The 13578-nt window shown below is 38.7% G+C and overlaps 1 protein-coding gene across 3 annotated transcripts in view; it reads left to right on the forward strand.

Moving 5' to 3' along the window:
* Positions 1 to 13578, forward strand: part of Spef2 (sperm flagellar 2) — a 160717-nt gene that overhangs the window by 143272 nt on the left and 3867 nt on the right. For all 3 annotated transcript variants that reach the window (XM_070041026.1, XM_070041023.1, XM_070041024.1), the window contains exons 32-35: positions 2908 to 3000; positions 6214 to 6393; positions 12212 to 12460; positions 12716 to 12838. In XM_070041026.1, the coding sequence (XP_069897127.1) occupies positions 2908 to 3000; positions 6214 to 6393; positions 12212 to 12460; positions 12716 to 12838 (645 nt within the window). The remainder of the gene's footprint in view (positions 1 to 2907; positions 3001 to 6213; positions 6394 to 12211; positions 12461 to 12715; positions 12839 to 13578) is intronic.

Here is a 13578-nt window from a genome sequence, read left to right on the forward strand (position 1 = left end):
AAGAGGGAGAAAACTGAGGAAAAGGATAACAAGTTAGACAAGAAATGTAATGACTACCTTACTTATGTTTACTTAACTGTGACCCCTCTGTACATCACCTTGACAATAAAATAAAAATAAAATACTTGGATATGGAAATGATGGCTGAAAATGGAAGAAAGTGTAAGGATATTATCTTTGTTTCTTTTTCCAAATCTAATTTCTTTTAACTTTTCACATTTCTCATGGTTGCTTCTGGCAATTTGATTAGAGTGTTTCTTAGTGAGGTTTTCTTTATGTTTTGTCTGCTTACAGTTTGTTGAGTCTATTTGGCAGTTTTTGTCAAATCTGGAAATTTCAAAGATTATTTTTCAAATACAGTTTTGTACCTCTGTGCCTCAAACCCATTTTGTGTTGATTAGACAAATTGGCTTATTGGAAAAGTTCTATTATTAGACAAGTTGTCCTACACACCACTCACTGATGCCTGGTGTTTTTCCAATATATTCATGTTCTATTCATTTCTATAACTAAGTCTTCAAGTTTATCTGTATTTTTCTTTTCAGACCTGTCTACTATTAACAACATCCAGTGAGTTTCATCTTAGACTGTATAGTTTACACAATTCTACACATTTGAGTTGGGACCTTTTGATTATATTTCCTCGGTATGTCCATGTTTTTCTTAATCTCCTTCAATAGTCTCAGAATTGCTCTTTTAAACAGCTGGTGTATATGGAGAATATCTGTTTTAACATCCTTATCCATTCATTCCACTAGTTGCCTCATTTCAGTGTTGATTTTTTTCTGCATATGGGTCATATTTTCTGTTTATTAGTGTTTTTTTCAATGTCTAGTAGTTCATACTAGAATTTTGAACATTCTTTTGTTGGATACCCAACTTTATTATTTAGCTTAGGTGTTGTCAGACATGTGATGTTTCTTAGAATCAGTTTTATTCTTTCAAATTTACTTCAAGAATTATGAAAGTGATTCCAGAGCACTCTTTATAGTGTTAATCTCATTCTACTGTAAAGGTTGTACTCAAATTCCTGTGCATTGAGGGCCTTCCATCAACAAACGATGATAACATGAACTAATCCCAACACTTGGGAGTCTCTTCAATTGTTGAGCTTACTATTTTCCAGAGCTCCTTTCTCCAACCTCTGATATTCTCTACCCATACCTACACAGGTCAAGACCTGAGGGAATTCTTGGGCACATTTCCCTGTGTGTACACTGCTCTAATATTCTTTCCAGTGAATTCTAGCCACCTTGGCCTCCTTCACCCCTGAAATCTATCTTCTGAACTCAGCAAGACTGCCAAGCCTTATGTGTTCCTTCTGGCACCACAGGTGGGAGCACAGGTAGGATTTCTCATTTTCCTGCTTATTTTCAGGAATAACTGTCTTGTATTATCTATTGTTCCATGCCTAGAAAATTCTCTTTCATGTTATTTAAGGAATGAAGATAAGCTGCCCTGTATTAATCAAGTCTAGAGGCAAAGTGCTTACCAAAGTGCCTCATCTCTCTAGTCTCAGATAAGCCACTGGGCAAAGATTTACTTCCACTCAGTAGAAAAAAACTTCTTATTTTCAAAGCTTGAGCTTATGCTGGACATTAAAATTCTTCTGTTTCTCACAAGCTTCCATAAAAGCTGCATCTCCTTATACTAAAAACAGTCCACTCTTTTACAGGTCATATGGTATAGTCATATCTATCATCTAAAGCTCTCTTTATTTTTTGGAAGGAAAGAAGATGAAAAGGAAGAAAGGAAGAAAGAAAAAAGATAAACACAGAGCATGGGCCTGAGTTAAGCTAGAAAATCCAGTAGCTCTTGGAAGAATGCGATGCTGAGGATAGGGTGTCACTCTGGAACATGATGAGCAGCCAAATAATTCTGTATATTAAGTGCTTACCAGGCATGCAAATTAAGCTTCATAAAATATGTTCTTACAAATCAACTATTTTACTTGATATCCAGCAGCAGGCATAAGTGATAATTCCAAAAGGAATAATCTAAGTGCCAAATGTGTGTTTCAAACCGTCTAATTGCAATTCAGAGGAGACAGCAAAGATGACTTCTCCGAGAAGTGATATAAGCTGGATCTTGAAAGATGTGTAGGCTTCTCTGGGTAGAACAGAGTCACTGAAGATATAAAGGATAACATAAAATGATAACAGTAGAAAATGGTTCTGAATAGAGAATGGATGATAAGACAACATTGTAGTTTGAGGAAACCAATAGAGCTGTATAAGGAAAAGCTGAAATAGATAAGGAAGAGACTGTAGAAACACAGTTTGAGGTTAAATAGGTGGCCCAGAGCCATTGAGAAGGAAAGAAAGGGTGAAGATGATAGGGCTGCTGCTATAGGGGAAATCAAGAGGACTTGGTGATTCATGTTGGATATTGACTGAAAGAGGAAGGAATCACATTAAACATGAGGCCAATGAGATCTTGAGTCATCCAGCAACTCAAAGATTTCCTAACAGAAATAGTACACACTAATTCCACATGAGGCTCCAAGAATAGACAGGACATGTGGGGTATGAACTATTGTTATAGGAGCACAGATTCCCTCCAAAATGTATCCAGTGTTTGATTAGTCAAGTTTAAGACTTCCAAGCTTAATCACATGTCCCAACAGCTAAAATATAGCTAGTATTCCTATCATAGGTGGTTTTGTTTACATGCAGATACTAGAGTATTAATACCTCACATATCTCATCAGATGTATAAAAGTTAAAATGGAAGAATGGATTTCAAAGAAACTCCATAAATACAATTCCTGGAACTTTATCCTGTATGCTCATAGGATCTGTGCCTACTTAGGACACCATTTCTCTAGAGACTGGAATAAGATTGGCAAGAACTGTTACCACACAGCATAATAACCTGAATGATTTTCATTTTTGTGTGTATATGTAGGCTGGACTGTGGTTTACAGGAGATGAAGATGTGAAGATTCCAGAAAATCCTCTTGAACCCCTGCCATTTAATAGACAAGAACATCTCATAGAGGTAAGTACATTGAACTCTGATCATCATCTTTTAGGCTGTTAAACTTGGAATATTTGCCTTAAACTCCACTCTTATCCTTTTGTTCCTTTGCTGTCTTACCCAGAGCTTACACTTTATTATTATTCACTGACGAGGCATAGAGAAGTTCTAGGGAAGGACATATGGGACCAAAATTTTAGGCAAACTCTTGTTATTAACCATACAATCTTGTTATTTTACTGGTCTCTCCCCATTTCACTTTTCCAATAAGCTAAGCTGTTATGTGGCAGCTTTGTCTCTAAATGAACTTTCAATTTTAAAAGCTTAGGGTATGTTTCTGTCATTTAATTAGTGTCAGTGTATTTCTTAGGTCCAATTTTCCTTCAATTTTTGTCAGACACTGCAGATTTGCATCTACTATTTTGCCTCAAAGCTGTTGCTGTCTATAACACTTGCAATAATAGCTTTATTATTAACTTTATTCCCAAGGCCATAACAGAAAGTAGGACTCTAGAATATTAAAATGCCACTCTGACTTCTTTATATATGCTTAAAACAGAACACAAACCAAAGCCACTTTGTCAAGCTATGAGAAAAGCTGATTGGTAAATTCAGACAGTAATGAAATCTCATTGTGTATATATATATACAATGAAATCTCATTGTATAAATCTCATTGTATATATATATATATATATATATATACAATGAAATCTCATTGTATAAATCTCATTGTATATATATATATATATATACAATGAAATCTCATTGTATTGTATATATATATATACAATGAGATTTCATTACTGTCTGAATATATATATTATATATATATAGATATAGATATAGATATATAGATATATAGATATATATATCAATGAGATTTCATTACTGTCTGATCTCGACTGTTCGATTTCTAGCCAACCATTAGGTCAAAATTGCAGAGCAAAAATTGAACATAACTCCAGATATAAGCTTAAAATGAGCAATTCCCTTCAACTGGACTGGTAATTTTTTAGCACTTCTAGATGCTAGCAGAAGTGGCAGTGAATTTAAGAGGCCACAAAATTGCTGAAAATTTCCATGAGATGAAGTTGGTAGGTAGAGGTATATTGCTTGTTGCTATTTTAAATATGAAACTGGAAGACCAACATCAATTCTCTGATAAAGCTTTTGGAAGATAGTCTCTGAATGATTTTTGCCAATAACATAAACATGTTCTTCAATGCTTGAAAAGAACCTGACAGCTTGAATATCATTCCAGTAAAGGTACTCTCCTATTAAGCCAAAAGGTTACAGACCTTTCAACTGAAGGCAGAGTCTTACTGGTGTTCACTGAGCCGTTTAACAGGCAAGGATCTTTTGATGCACACCTGATGCTGGAAAATTAAATGGAGAAAAAGGAAAGATCAGAGGCAGAGACAAAACACTGGAGCCTGGGTGTATGTGTTTATATGGAGCTAAAGATAGGTGAGCGCACACATGATGAGGAAGATGAGGAGTTCTGCCTCTTCCCAGTGCCCAGTACTAGATTCATAGTGATTCATAAAACTCTAAAAATGGAATAAAAGCACAAAATCCACTGTTTCCAGGCTATGTGGTCATCATGGCATTACTCAGTCTCTATATGCCTGGTTTGGGTTTTGTTTTCCTTCTGTGATTACTATGCATAGTGGGTTGATATGTTTGGCACCCCTAGAACAGTAATTGATGCATAGTAAGTCCTACATAAACATGTTAGCTTTCTATCACCGTAGTGAAATACCTGATACAGACTACACACGAAGTTTAGAAATGCCGTTCTTAGCTCGTGGTTCTGGAAGTTCAAGTTCAAAATTGAACAGTCCCATGAGGTTGAGCATCAGCAGCACATCACAGTGCAAATGTGTCAGAGAGTGAGTGGTCATATCTCAAGGCAGGAAAAGATAGAGACAGACAGACAGATAGTGAGAAAGAAAGAAAGGAAAGAAACAGAAGACACAGAGGTTCCACAATTCCGTTGGAGAGCATGTTCCAGTGATCTAAGGACTTCTTTCCTTTTATGCCTCAACTCTTGAAAGTCCACAGGACTGCTAAGTGTTACACCCCATCCCCTAACATTCCCCCTTTGGGTATACTCATCCAAACCACAGTAATAAGTACTAGCCAAATAGAAGCTAGCCACAGTAAGTACACATTACCAGAAGGCAGTTTATGGTTTTTATATTAAAACATAAATACAATGACCCACTAGAAAAAGCCACTGCCAGAGATGAGCCTGAAATGTAGTCATGTTTAAAAATCAAGATTTCCATTGTCTCCTAATAAATAGATAAAAGGTATAAAAGAGAAAACAGAACAACAAAAAAATTTACTTATTTGTCAGTAATTAAAAGTAGAAGAAGTCAGCTAAGAGAGAACAGCTTGGGAGCCCTAAACTCTGCTCTAGTTCAGCCATGATCCACCATAGGAACTTGTATGCATCTCTTCCTCCCCCAGCCTGTCTGTAGCCCCTTAATGAATGAAAGGGTATGCGCTACACTGTAGAGCCATGTTCAGCTACCCTGCTTTGCTCTCCGTGCCCTGTGCCCTGCTTTGCCAACTGTGCCTACGTGCCACCTCTTGCACGGCTCCTACAGACAGGCCATTATCACTGACTGTGGCTTGGTTGACCTTAGAAATTCAAGTACTGGGTAGAAGTCACACTGCTGTCACACTGTCTACTGGCAGTACAGTGCACTTCACTGTGACCAGTGAGGCTTAGCGAGTTCTATTCCTGGCTTCCAGCTGTTCACATCAATAGCCTCAAAAGTAGTTATCCTTGGGTTTAATAAATCCTCAGGGATTTTCTTTTACAAATTGCTTTAATTGTCATTCTGAAATCCACAAGTACTGTTTTGTCCTCATTTCCATAGTGTCTGTTTACGTGAAATCTTTTCATTCCCTCAATATGGTTAAGCCCATGTGTCTATTCTTGTCACAAATCTCTCTTCCAAATACCTGTTACCTATTTGAATAGGCTAATAGACATCTCAAATTCACTTAACTCATCCTCACTTCACCCATCTTCACTGAAATTTAGAATTTAGAGCTCAACTTTACCTGTGCTTTTATTTAGCAGATGCTTCAATTAATATCACTCATTACATAATGACTTTGTTAATGTTGCCCTCAAATGGGACTCTATTCCAAAGCCTCTCTGCTATTAGAGTGAATTTCTTTTATCTTTGGTTGGAATTCTTTTTTGGGTAATAGTTCTTCTTCCGACTGTTTGCTGACTATGAGAAGGACCCACCCCAGCTTGACTACACTCAGATGCTGTTGTACTTCGCATGCCACCCGGACCCTGTGGAAGGTGTCTACAGGGCCCTCAGTGTGGCCGTGGGGACCCATGTCTTCCGACAAGTTGAAACTCCTATGCTGACTGCAGAAAAGGTAATGACACTCCAGAAATGCACAGATTCAGAGCTATGGAACAGGAGGAAAGAAGATGCTAAATTCCCAACACTCAGTCTGAGTTGTTTGTTTTTTTGTTGTTTCATATCTCCCAGGTGCCCAATATAATACTTTATACATACTGGATCTTCAACGAAGACTTTCCCAATAACATTAAGAACTGGGGGGAGGAGGACAAATTCAATCACATGCTTTGCTTTGGTAGGAAAATTCTACTCCATTTCTTGGTAGAATCAAAATTTGCTCTAGAAAGGACAGGATTTCTTTTTGCCTGAGGTCTGAATCTGAGAAATGAAAAGGAAGTGCGTATTGACCACTTTGTGTGTTACTTTGTAGAAACTGTATTTAAAACAAGCTTATACTTTCAGCTTCATCTATATAGGTGGTTCTTTTTTTATAATTTTAAAAGATATTTCATTATCTTTAAGTAGTTGTACAAAGAAGTTAGCATTTAACAAAGTATTTTATGAATACAATACATCTTGATCAATGTGATTGTTGACAGTATTTCAGGCCAAACTCCACTACCTAAAAGCTGAAGATACTTTGGCTCACCTGCCCCCAAGGACAAAGAAGCTTAGTAGCTAACTAAAATGCCACCATACCACCTCGTTTGAGATTTCTGAGGGATAGACAATCATGTCTTTTCAGGTGGGAAAACCTACAATCCGAGCAGAGTGGGCTATGTGTCAGTGCAAATTACATAGTTGGCCTAACTACAGTCTTCCCTTTTCAAGAAAGAGAAATACTACAAGAAATGGGAGGCTCCTGGGGCAATATTCATGCTGGGGAAGAGAGAGTTCTTTAGATGTGAACTTAAACTTTAGCTCTGACACATGGATAACAGCAATCATTTTTCCCTTGAAGAAGGGCTAGAATAAGGCTAGTAGATGGTTACAGTATAATGTAGGGATCTCATATCTAGTGTGCTATAGCTGCTGATTCAACACAAAGCTGCAAAAATACTAACCTTGAGCAAGAATGGTGTTTGTCTTCTTAAACAGAAATAGAATACTTTATATTTTCCTCAACTATGTGAGGAGTTAGGTATGGTCTGCATTCCTGGGGATGGCAATGCTTCTTTCTTGATGTTCCTGTGTCCCACTATGCATGGGGATCTATGAATTGAGCCTGAGAGAGGACGCAGGGGTTCCACAATTCCCTTGGAATGAATGCCATTAATGGTCTAGGAATTTCTCTGTAGGCCTCATCTCTTAAAAGTCCACAGTACCACCCACTTTCCTGAATTCAGATGATATTAGACTCCTTTCCCCCGCTACTTTCCATCCTAGCTGTGTGTTCCTGAAGTCCACTGAGCTTCCTTGCAGGAGGATGATTTGATGACTTCTTCAATGTCAGCGCTAGACTGGCATCCTGTGGGAAGGAGGTTTGACGAGGAGCAGCCTCCCGTCTCACTCTGCCTCCTTCAGTTTAGGACAAAGCCTGCCACCATGCTCAGTGAGATCAGTGGCTCAACCAGCTCATTCATTCATTTTGTAAATTGTACTCTTTCTGTGCCCTTTCAATCTTTGAGACATTCAGAAGAAGACAAATTGATTTTCCTAAAAGGACTCTATATATTTGTCGCATCTGTGTCAAAAAGAATAATTTTTCCCAATAGGAAGGGAACTCAGAATAAAGAGCAGATACACACTGGGCCTTTCCAATCACAAGAGGCACTTGGGCCTTTTACCCTGGCCCCTGCTTTTGATTCTTTTTTATGGGGGGAGGGGGTCTGGTTGTGGGGCCTGTTCTCTTGGCCTGGGCACTGTCCCTCAGCTCTTCAGCTCAAGGCTAGTGCTCTACCACTCGAGCCACAGCACCACTTCCAGGTTTTTTCTTTTTGCTTATGTGGTGCTGAGGAATTGAACCCAGGGCCTCAGGCATGCAAGGCAAGCGCTCTACCACTGAGCCACCTTCCCAGCCCCCACTTTTGATTCTTACTGTTACCTCCACCGAAGTATGATTTATCACAGCTCAAAGTGTGGATCCCTCCCCATTTTCCAAGGCCATGAGTATCCATTATGAATTCCAGATTATTCTTCCCCTGGTGACACTCATCTGGCCCTGAGTTATATTCAGAACTTCTCTGCTAGGTTGAACATCATATGCACATATAGAGTATTTCTATAAATATATATTAAGTATTGGGACCACACTTGACCTAGGGGAATATCATTGAACAAAAATGTAGATTGCACAGAATAATGATTTACAAACAATTTTTAAAAACTGGAGTTTGAGTAGGAGGAAATGCAGCAGCTGAGGGGGAGTTACTGTGTTCATTAAACTGTCTGTCTATAAAGAGAATTATAAAGACGTGAAGAAAGGGGTCAGGGATGGCCCTGTGAGGAAGCATTTTAAGACAGGACAACACTGAATGTATAAGACCTAACATGGGTTTGGACCTTGTGTGTTCCAAGGAACAGAGTTGGTCAGCACAAATAGAGTGATCATAGTGCAGAAAAAAATAGAGAAAGGACTTGGGTCACCATGGAGATCTTAGCTTAATGCTGCTCTAAACAAGATGAAAAGTCCTTGGGAAAACCAAATTAAACTACTTCAGGATCTCTCTGCTCCACTGAGAACAAACAGAGCAATGAAGGAAGCAAGGGAGAGAAAGTAAACCCACTTAGTCATTAATACAGTTTGTTTATCCATTGAATTCTGCTTCTAAATTAGTCCTATCTTGAGTCTGGAACAACTTGCAACCCAAAGTAGCTTCACATAGCACATATACTCAATGTTATGAACAAGGGAAAATAAGAGAGAGGGAGAGCACAATGAATGGGCTCTGATCTCCAGGGCAGAGAAAGAGGAGTGCAGATCTTCCAGGAAGATGTGCATGATCGCGGCAGCCGCCGCCAACTTAATTAGGATCATGGGCATCATGGGTAGCACTACATTAGACAATTCAATATGAATTATAGTTTCAGCATAACCTAATGTTTATTAGGCATAGTTGAATTTATTTGGCATTGTTTGAATTTTTATCAATATATCCTTGGTTTCAAAAGGCTGTAAATCCCACTCCAAGTAACCTAGGTAATATACTTTCTTCATACTTGTATCAATTGTTCATCTGATTCATATCTAACAAATTGAACACTATTGCTTTTATACACTATTTTTTGTTTTTCTGTATAATTAAAAAATGGAAGAGAAGGGGAAAGGGAGCATTGCTTGAGTTGTTACCCTAGCAACAAACAGCCACCTCAGCAGGCGGCAATCAAGCTACCTAGGACCAGAGGCTTTAGTTGCTCCCATCCATGAACCCTAATGCAAACACATCCTGAGTGCTGCTCTGGAGAGGTCTGTTCAAATCCAAAGGCACAGTACAGAAATGGAACCAAGCAACAGAGATCTGTGGGCCCTGAGGCACTGGGGAGCCTTTCTCCAACTCATGGACCTGTTCCTAGCTTAGAGTGATCCTTAAGAGCTTTTGAAATCCAGAAACTGCCCACTTCCTTCATTTTCACTTGTCCCTGGTCCTTAACATCTTGTGGCAATTATTCTGCTCTATTTCTGAGTCATTTCCAACTGTGTTCTAGTTTCCTGGGCAACCTCATCTCAGAAGGCCATCATAAAGAGCTTGCTTAGCAATCATACTTCCAGCTGATCTATATTCACTCCCAAGGCATTCAGTCAGGTCTCTGCTTTTGCTTTCCGTGTAAACAACTGGAAATCTCCCCCGGAATTTCTTTCTTCCTTACTCTACCATTCATGCTGGTGTTACTCAATATGGCTCAGACCTTTTGTTAAGTTCTATAGCTTCTTGAATAATTTTAAAAGAAGCCCAAGAGCAAGGCACTGGTCAGTAATGTACTAGTCCTGGTGAATAAATGACATTTGTGGGGAAAATTGTTCATTCTGCAACCTGTGTAGCACTGGATTGTGAGGCCGGGATTTAGTAAATTGTGAGTTTGACTCTCCTACATAGAAAAGTGTTACATTAAATAAAAAACCTCTTTGGTAGGAGTATTGGTGGCCCTGGGGCTCAAGGCACATAAATCTCTAATTCCATTCTTTTCTTTAATGCCTTTCCCACATTAGTTCCCAGAACTGACCTTATTTTCTGCCTTCTGAGATACAGTCCTGAGTTGATTGAAGGATAGAAATGTGTGGTCTGGAAGATGTTCAGGCACCAGTCCAAAGATGAACTTTTTGGAAATCCTTGAGGCCTAAGGGCTGTCTCTGAGAGCTACCTCAGTGCCATGGGTCCCCTGTTTATAAATAAAGTGACCCTCAGAATTCTGATACCACTAATACTTACTCCTTCAAAAGCCCTGACTTTTCCTCTACCTAGTATCACTGATCTTGCTCATAGAGCAACATTCAAATTTTCTCTCTTCAGAGTCTGTTGGAGAGAATGTCCTTTCCTAACATAGCCTCAGGTGCCCAGGATGCTGCACTGTCCTCCTTTAGTCTGATCTGGGCCTCATCACTTTTCCTCCCCACCGTCTGAATCACTAACCTATTCTCCCCCAGCCCCATAAATCAAAATCATCAAAAACATTTTGTTTTAGTTTTCTCTGATGTAAAGAGGATACAGATATTTTTTCACTCTAAAGTGTTTAATGTGGCTCCTGTGTGTCATCTGAGCTAGCTGGGAAGCTGAGGCAGGAAGGAACAACGTTGGAGGTTAGCCCGGCATGCAAGACTCCTTCTTCACCAATAATAAAATGACATTGAGTGCCTATTATCCTGGTTTCATGGGAAGTATAAAGAGGCAAATTGTGGTCTAGATGAATACCCAGGCAGAAAGCAAAACTGTTTCAAAAATGGCCAATGCAGTAGGTGCCAGGTGCCCCACACTTGTAATCTTAGCTACTTGGGATGCTGAAATCTGAAGATCATGGTTCAAAGCCAGCCTGGACAGGCAAGTCCGTGAGATTCTTATCTTCATGTAGCCACCAATCAGCCTGAAGTTGAGCTCTGGCTTCAGTTGTAGAACACTAGCCTTAAACAGAAAAGCTCAAGGACAATGCCCATGCCCTGAGTTCAAGTCCCACAACCAGTACACACACACACACACACACACACACACACACACACACACACACACACACACACACACACACACAAACACCAGTGCAATAAGGGGCTAAAGATATTTCTTTATATTACTATATATCTTTCAAAGCTATAATTTCCATATTGTATTCCATCACAGATATATATATATATATGTCATTTTTACAATAATAGGTTTTCTATTATACTGAAATAATTCAAAAATATTTATGCTCTTGGATTTTTATTCCTGGATTATACTAAGTCAAAGAATTCAAATATTTTCTATGCTTTCATAACCTAAGAAATTATCTCAGCAGCATTTTATTCTCTGCCATCTACAAAATGTGCCTGAGCTCATGCTGTTAGCCAAGAGTAATAGTAGGAATCACTGGTGGATCTGAAATAATAATTTACCTTAAGCTCAGTCTATTCAAATTCACATCCTGTCAAAAACCTATATTCATGTGTAGAAGCCTGACACTACTTCCACAAATTTAGTTCAGTGTCTACTTGAGTAACTTGATATCGCTGGCAATGCAGTAAGTACAAAGGCTTTTGGAAAAAAGAATAAGTCTTCACTGACGTTGACTAAAGTGCTAAGGAACGTTGGTCCAAGATTTTGATGTTGCGAATCCCAATGCAGCTAGCACATTCTCTTCTCCATTTTGTTTAGGTTGTGTTAGGCATTAGTGTTCCATTGCATGAATTAGTGTTTTCTAAATGCCTCTACAGCTGAAAGCACTTTAGTCTGACTTTGCATTTTCTTCATTTAACTTTGCAGACTTCCTTCTCTACTGATATAAGTCCCATTGAAGAATTTCCTGAACTTGAGGAAAATGTCACAGGAGAGGAGAGGGAAATAAGAGAGGAGAGGGATGAGAGAGAACAGAAGGAAGAAGAAGTCCTTGAAAATACAAACACTGAAAAGATTTCCATAGAGACACTACTCAAAGTGTTCCAAGGAGGAAACGAAGCACAAGATGTGAACAGATTTGTCATCCATCTAAAGTCAGAGAACATTTATGCTGAGGTTGGTTAGCTTATTTGTAAAACAGACAAGTGTACATTGGGAAAGCTGGCCTTAGTTTTGGGTATATTTAAATGGATTTGCTTGGGAAAATATCATAGTGTAAAAATTAATTATGGGGATTTCTTTAATAAGAAAACATTTTTATTATCTCCAGAATGCTAACATTATCTTAATTACCTTCATTAAATTATATGACACTATTATCACAATTACTAACGTTAAATTAATTACCCTTATTTTTGTTCTTCTTTAAAGAGCTTCATCAAAACATTTCAGGATCTGGGTTCCAGGAACCTGGAGCCAATTGAAGTTTCTCTCCTCTTGAAGCATCCTTTCATTCAAGACCTGATTGCAAATTATTCAGACTACAAATTTCCTGTGAGTATGACTGCAAGCTGTTGCTATCTGGAGCTCAAGATCAGAGCACACTGAGAATTTCTAATGTGGCTCTCAGGGGAGATGAATTTGGCCATGGAGTGCAAAAAGGCACAGGGTCCATAGTAGTGAAGCAGTTCTCAGTGTCAAGAATCTTTCTCACTATTATGAGGCTACCACAGAAGACTAGTGATACAAGTAGTTAAAGCTGGGTCTGTGGACCATTAAATTATGGACTATTTCTGGTGATATAATGATCCTAGCCTATAAGAAAAGAGTGCAGATAATAAGATCCTTCCTGTCCAAGAGAACTAGCCAAAGATTTAAGGTCTCCAGCCAAGCATTGACATGTCCGTCAAACTCAAATCACAGAATATATTGTCTATAGGTAGAACTGATAGTACATAAAAAAAGATAAGGTTTCAGTTCCATCAAGAAAGCAATATGTAAAATGAGGAAATTAAAGAAAATTTGGGAAGATCGGGCACTGGTGGCTTATGCCTATAATCCTGGCCACTCAAGAGACTGAGATCTGAGCATCATGGATCCAATGCAGCCCCAGCAGAAAAGCCTGTGGAACTCTAATCTCCAACTAACCACCAAAAAGCCAGAAATAGAGGTGTGACACAAATGGTAGAGTGCCAGCTTTGCGCAAAAACAAAAAGTAAGAGCATGAAACTATAATACTATAAGTTCAAACCCCAATACAGACACACACACCAAAACACACACACGCAAAAAAA

Source organism: Dipodomys merriami, unplaced genomic scaffold, assembly GCF_024711535.1.
Source record: "Dipodomys merriami isolate MVZ:Mamm:240054 unplaced genomic scaffold, mDipMer1.0.p SCAF_30, whole genome shotgun sequence".
NCBI classification, from domain to species: Eukaryota; Metazoa; Chordata; class Mammalia; order Rodentia; family Heteromyidae; genus Dipodomys; species Dipodomys merriami.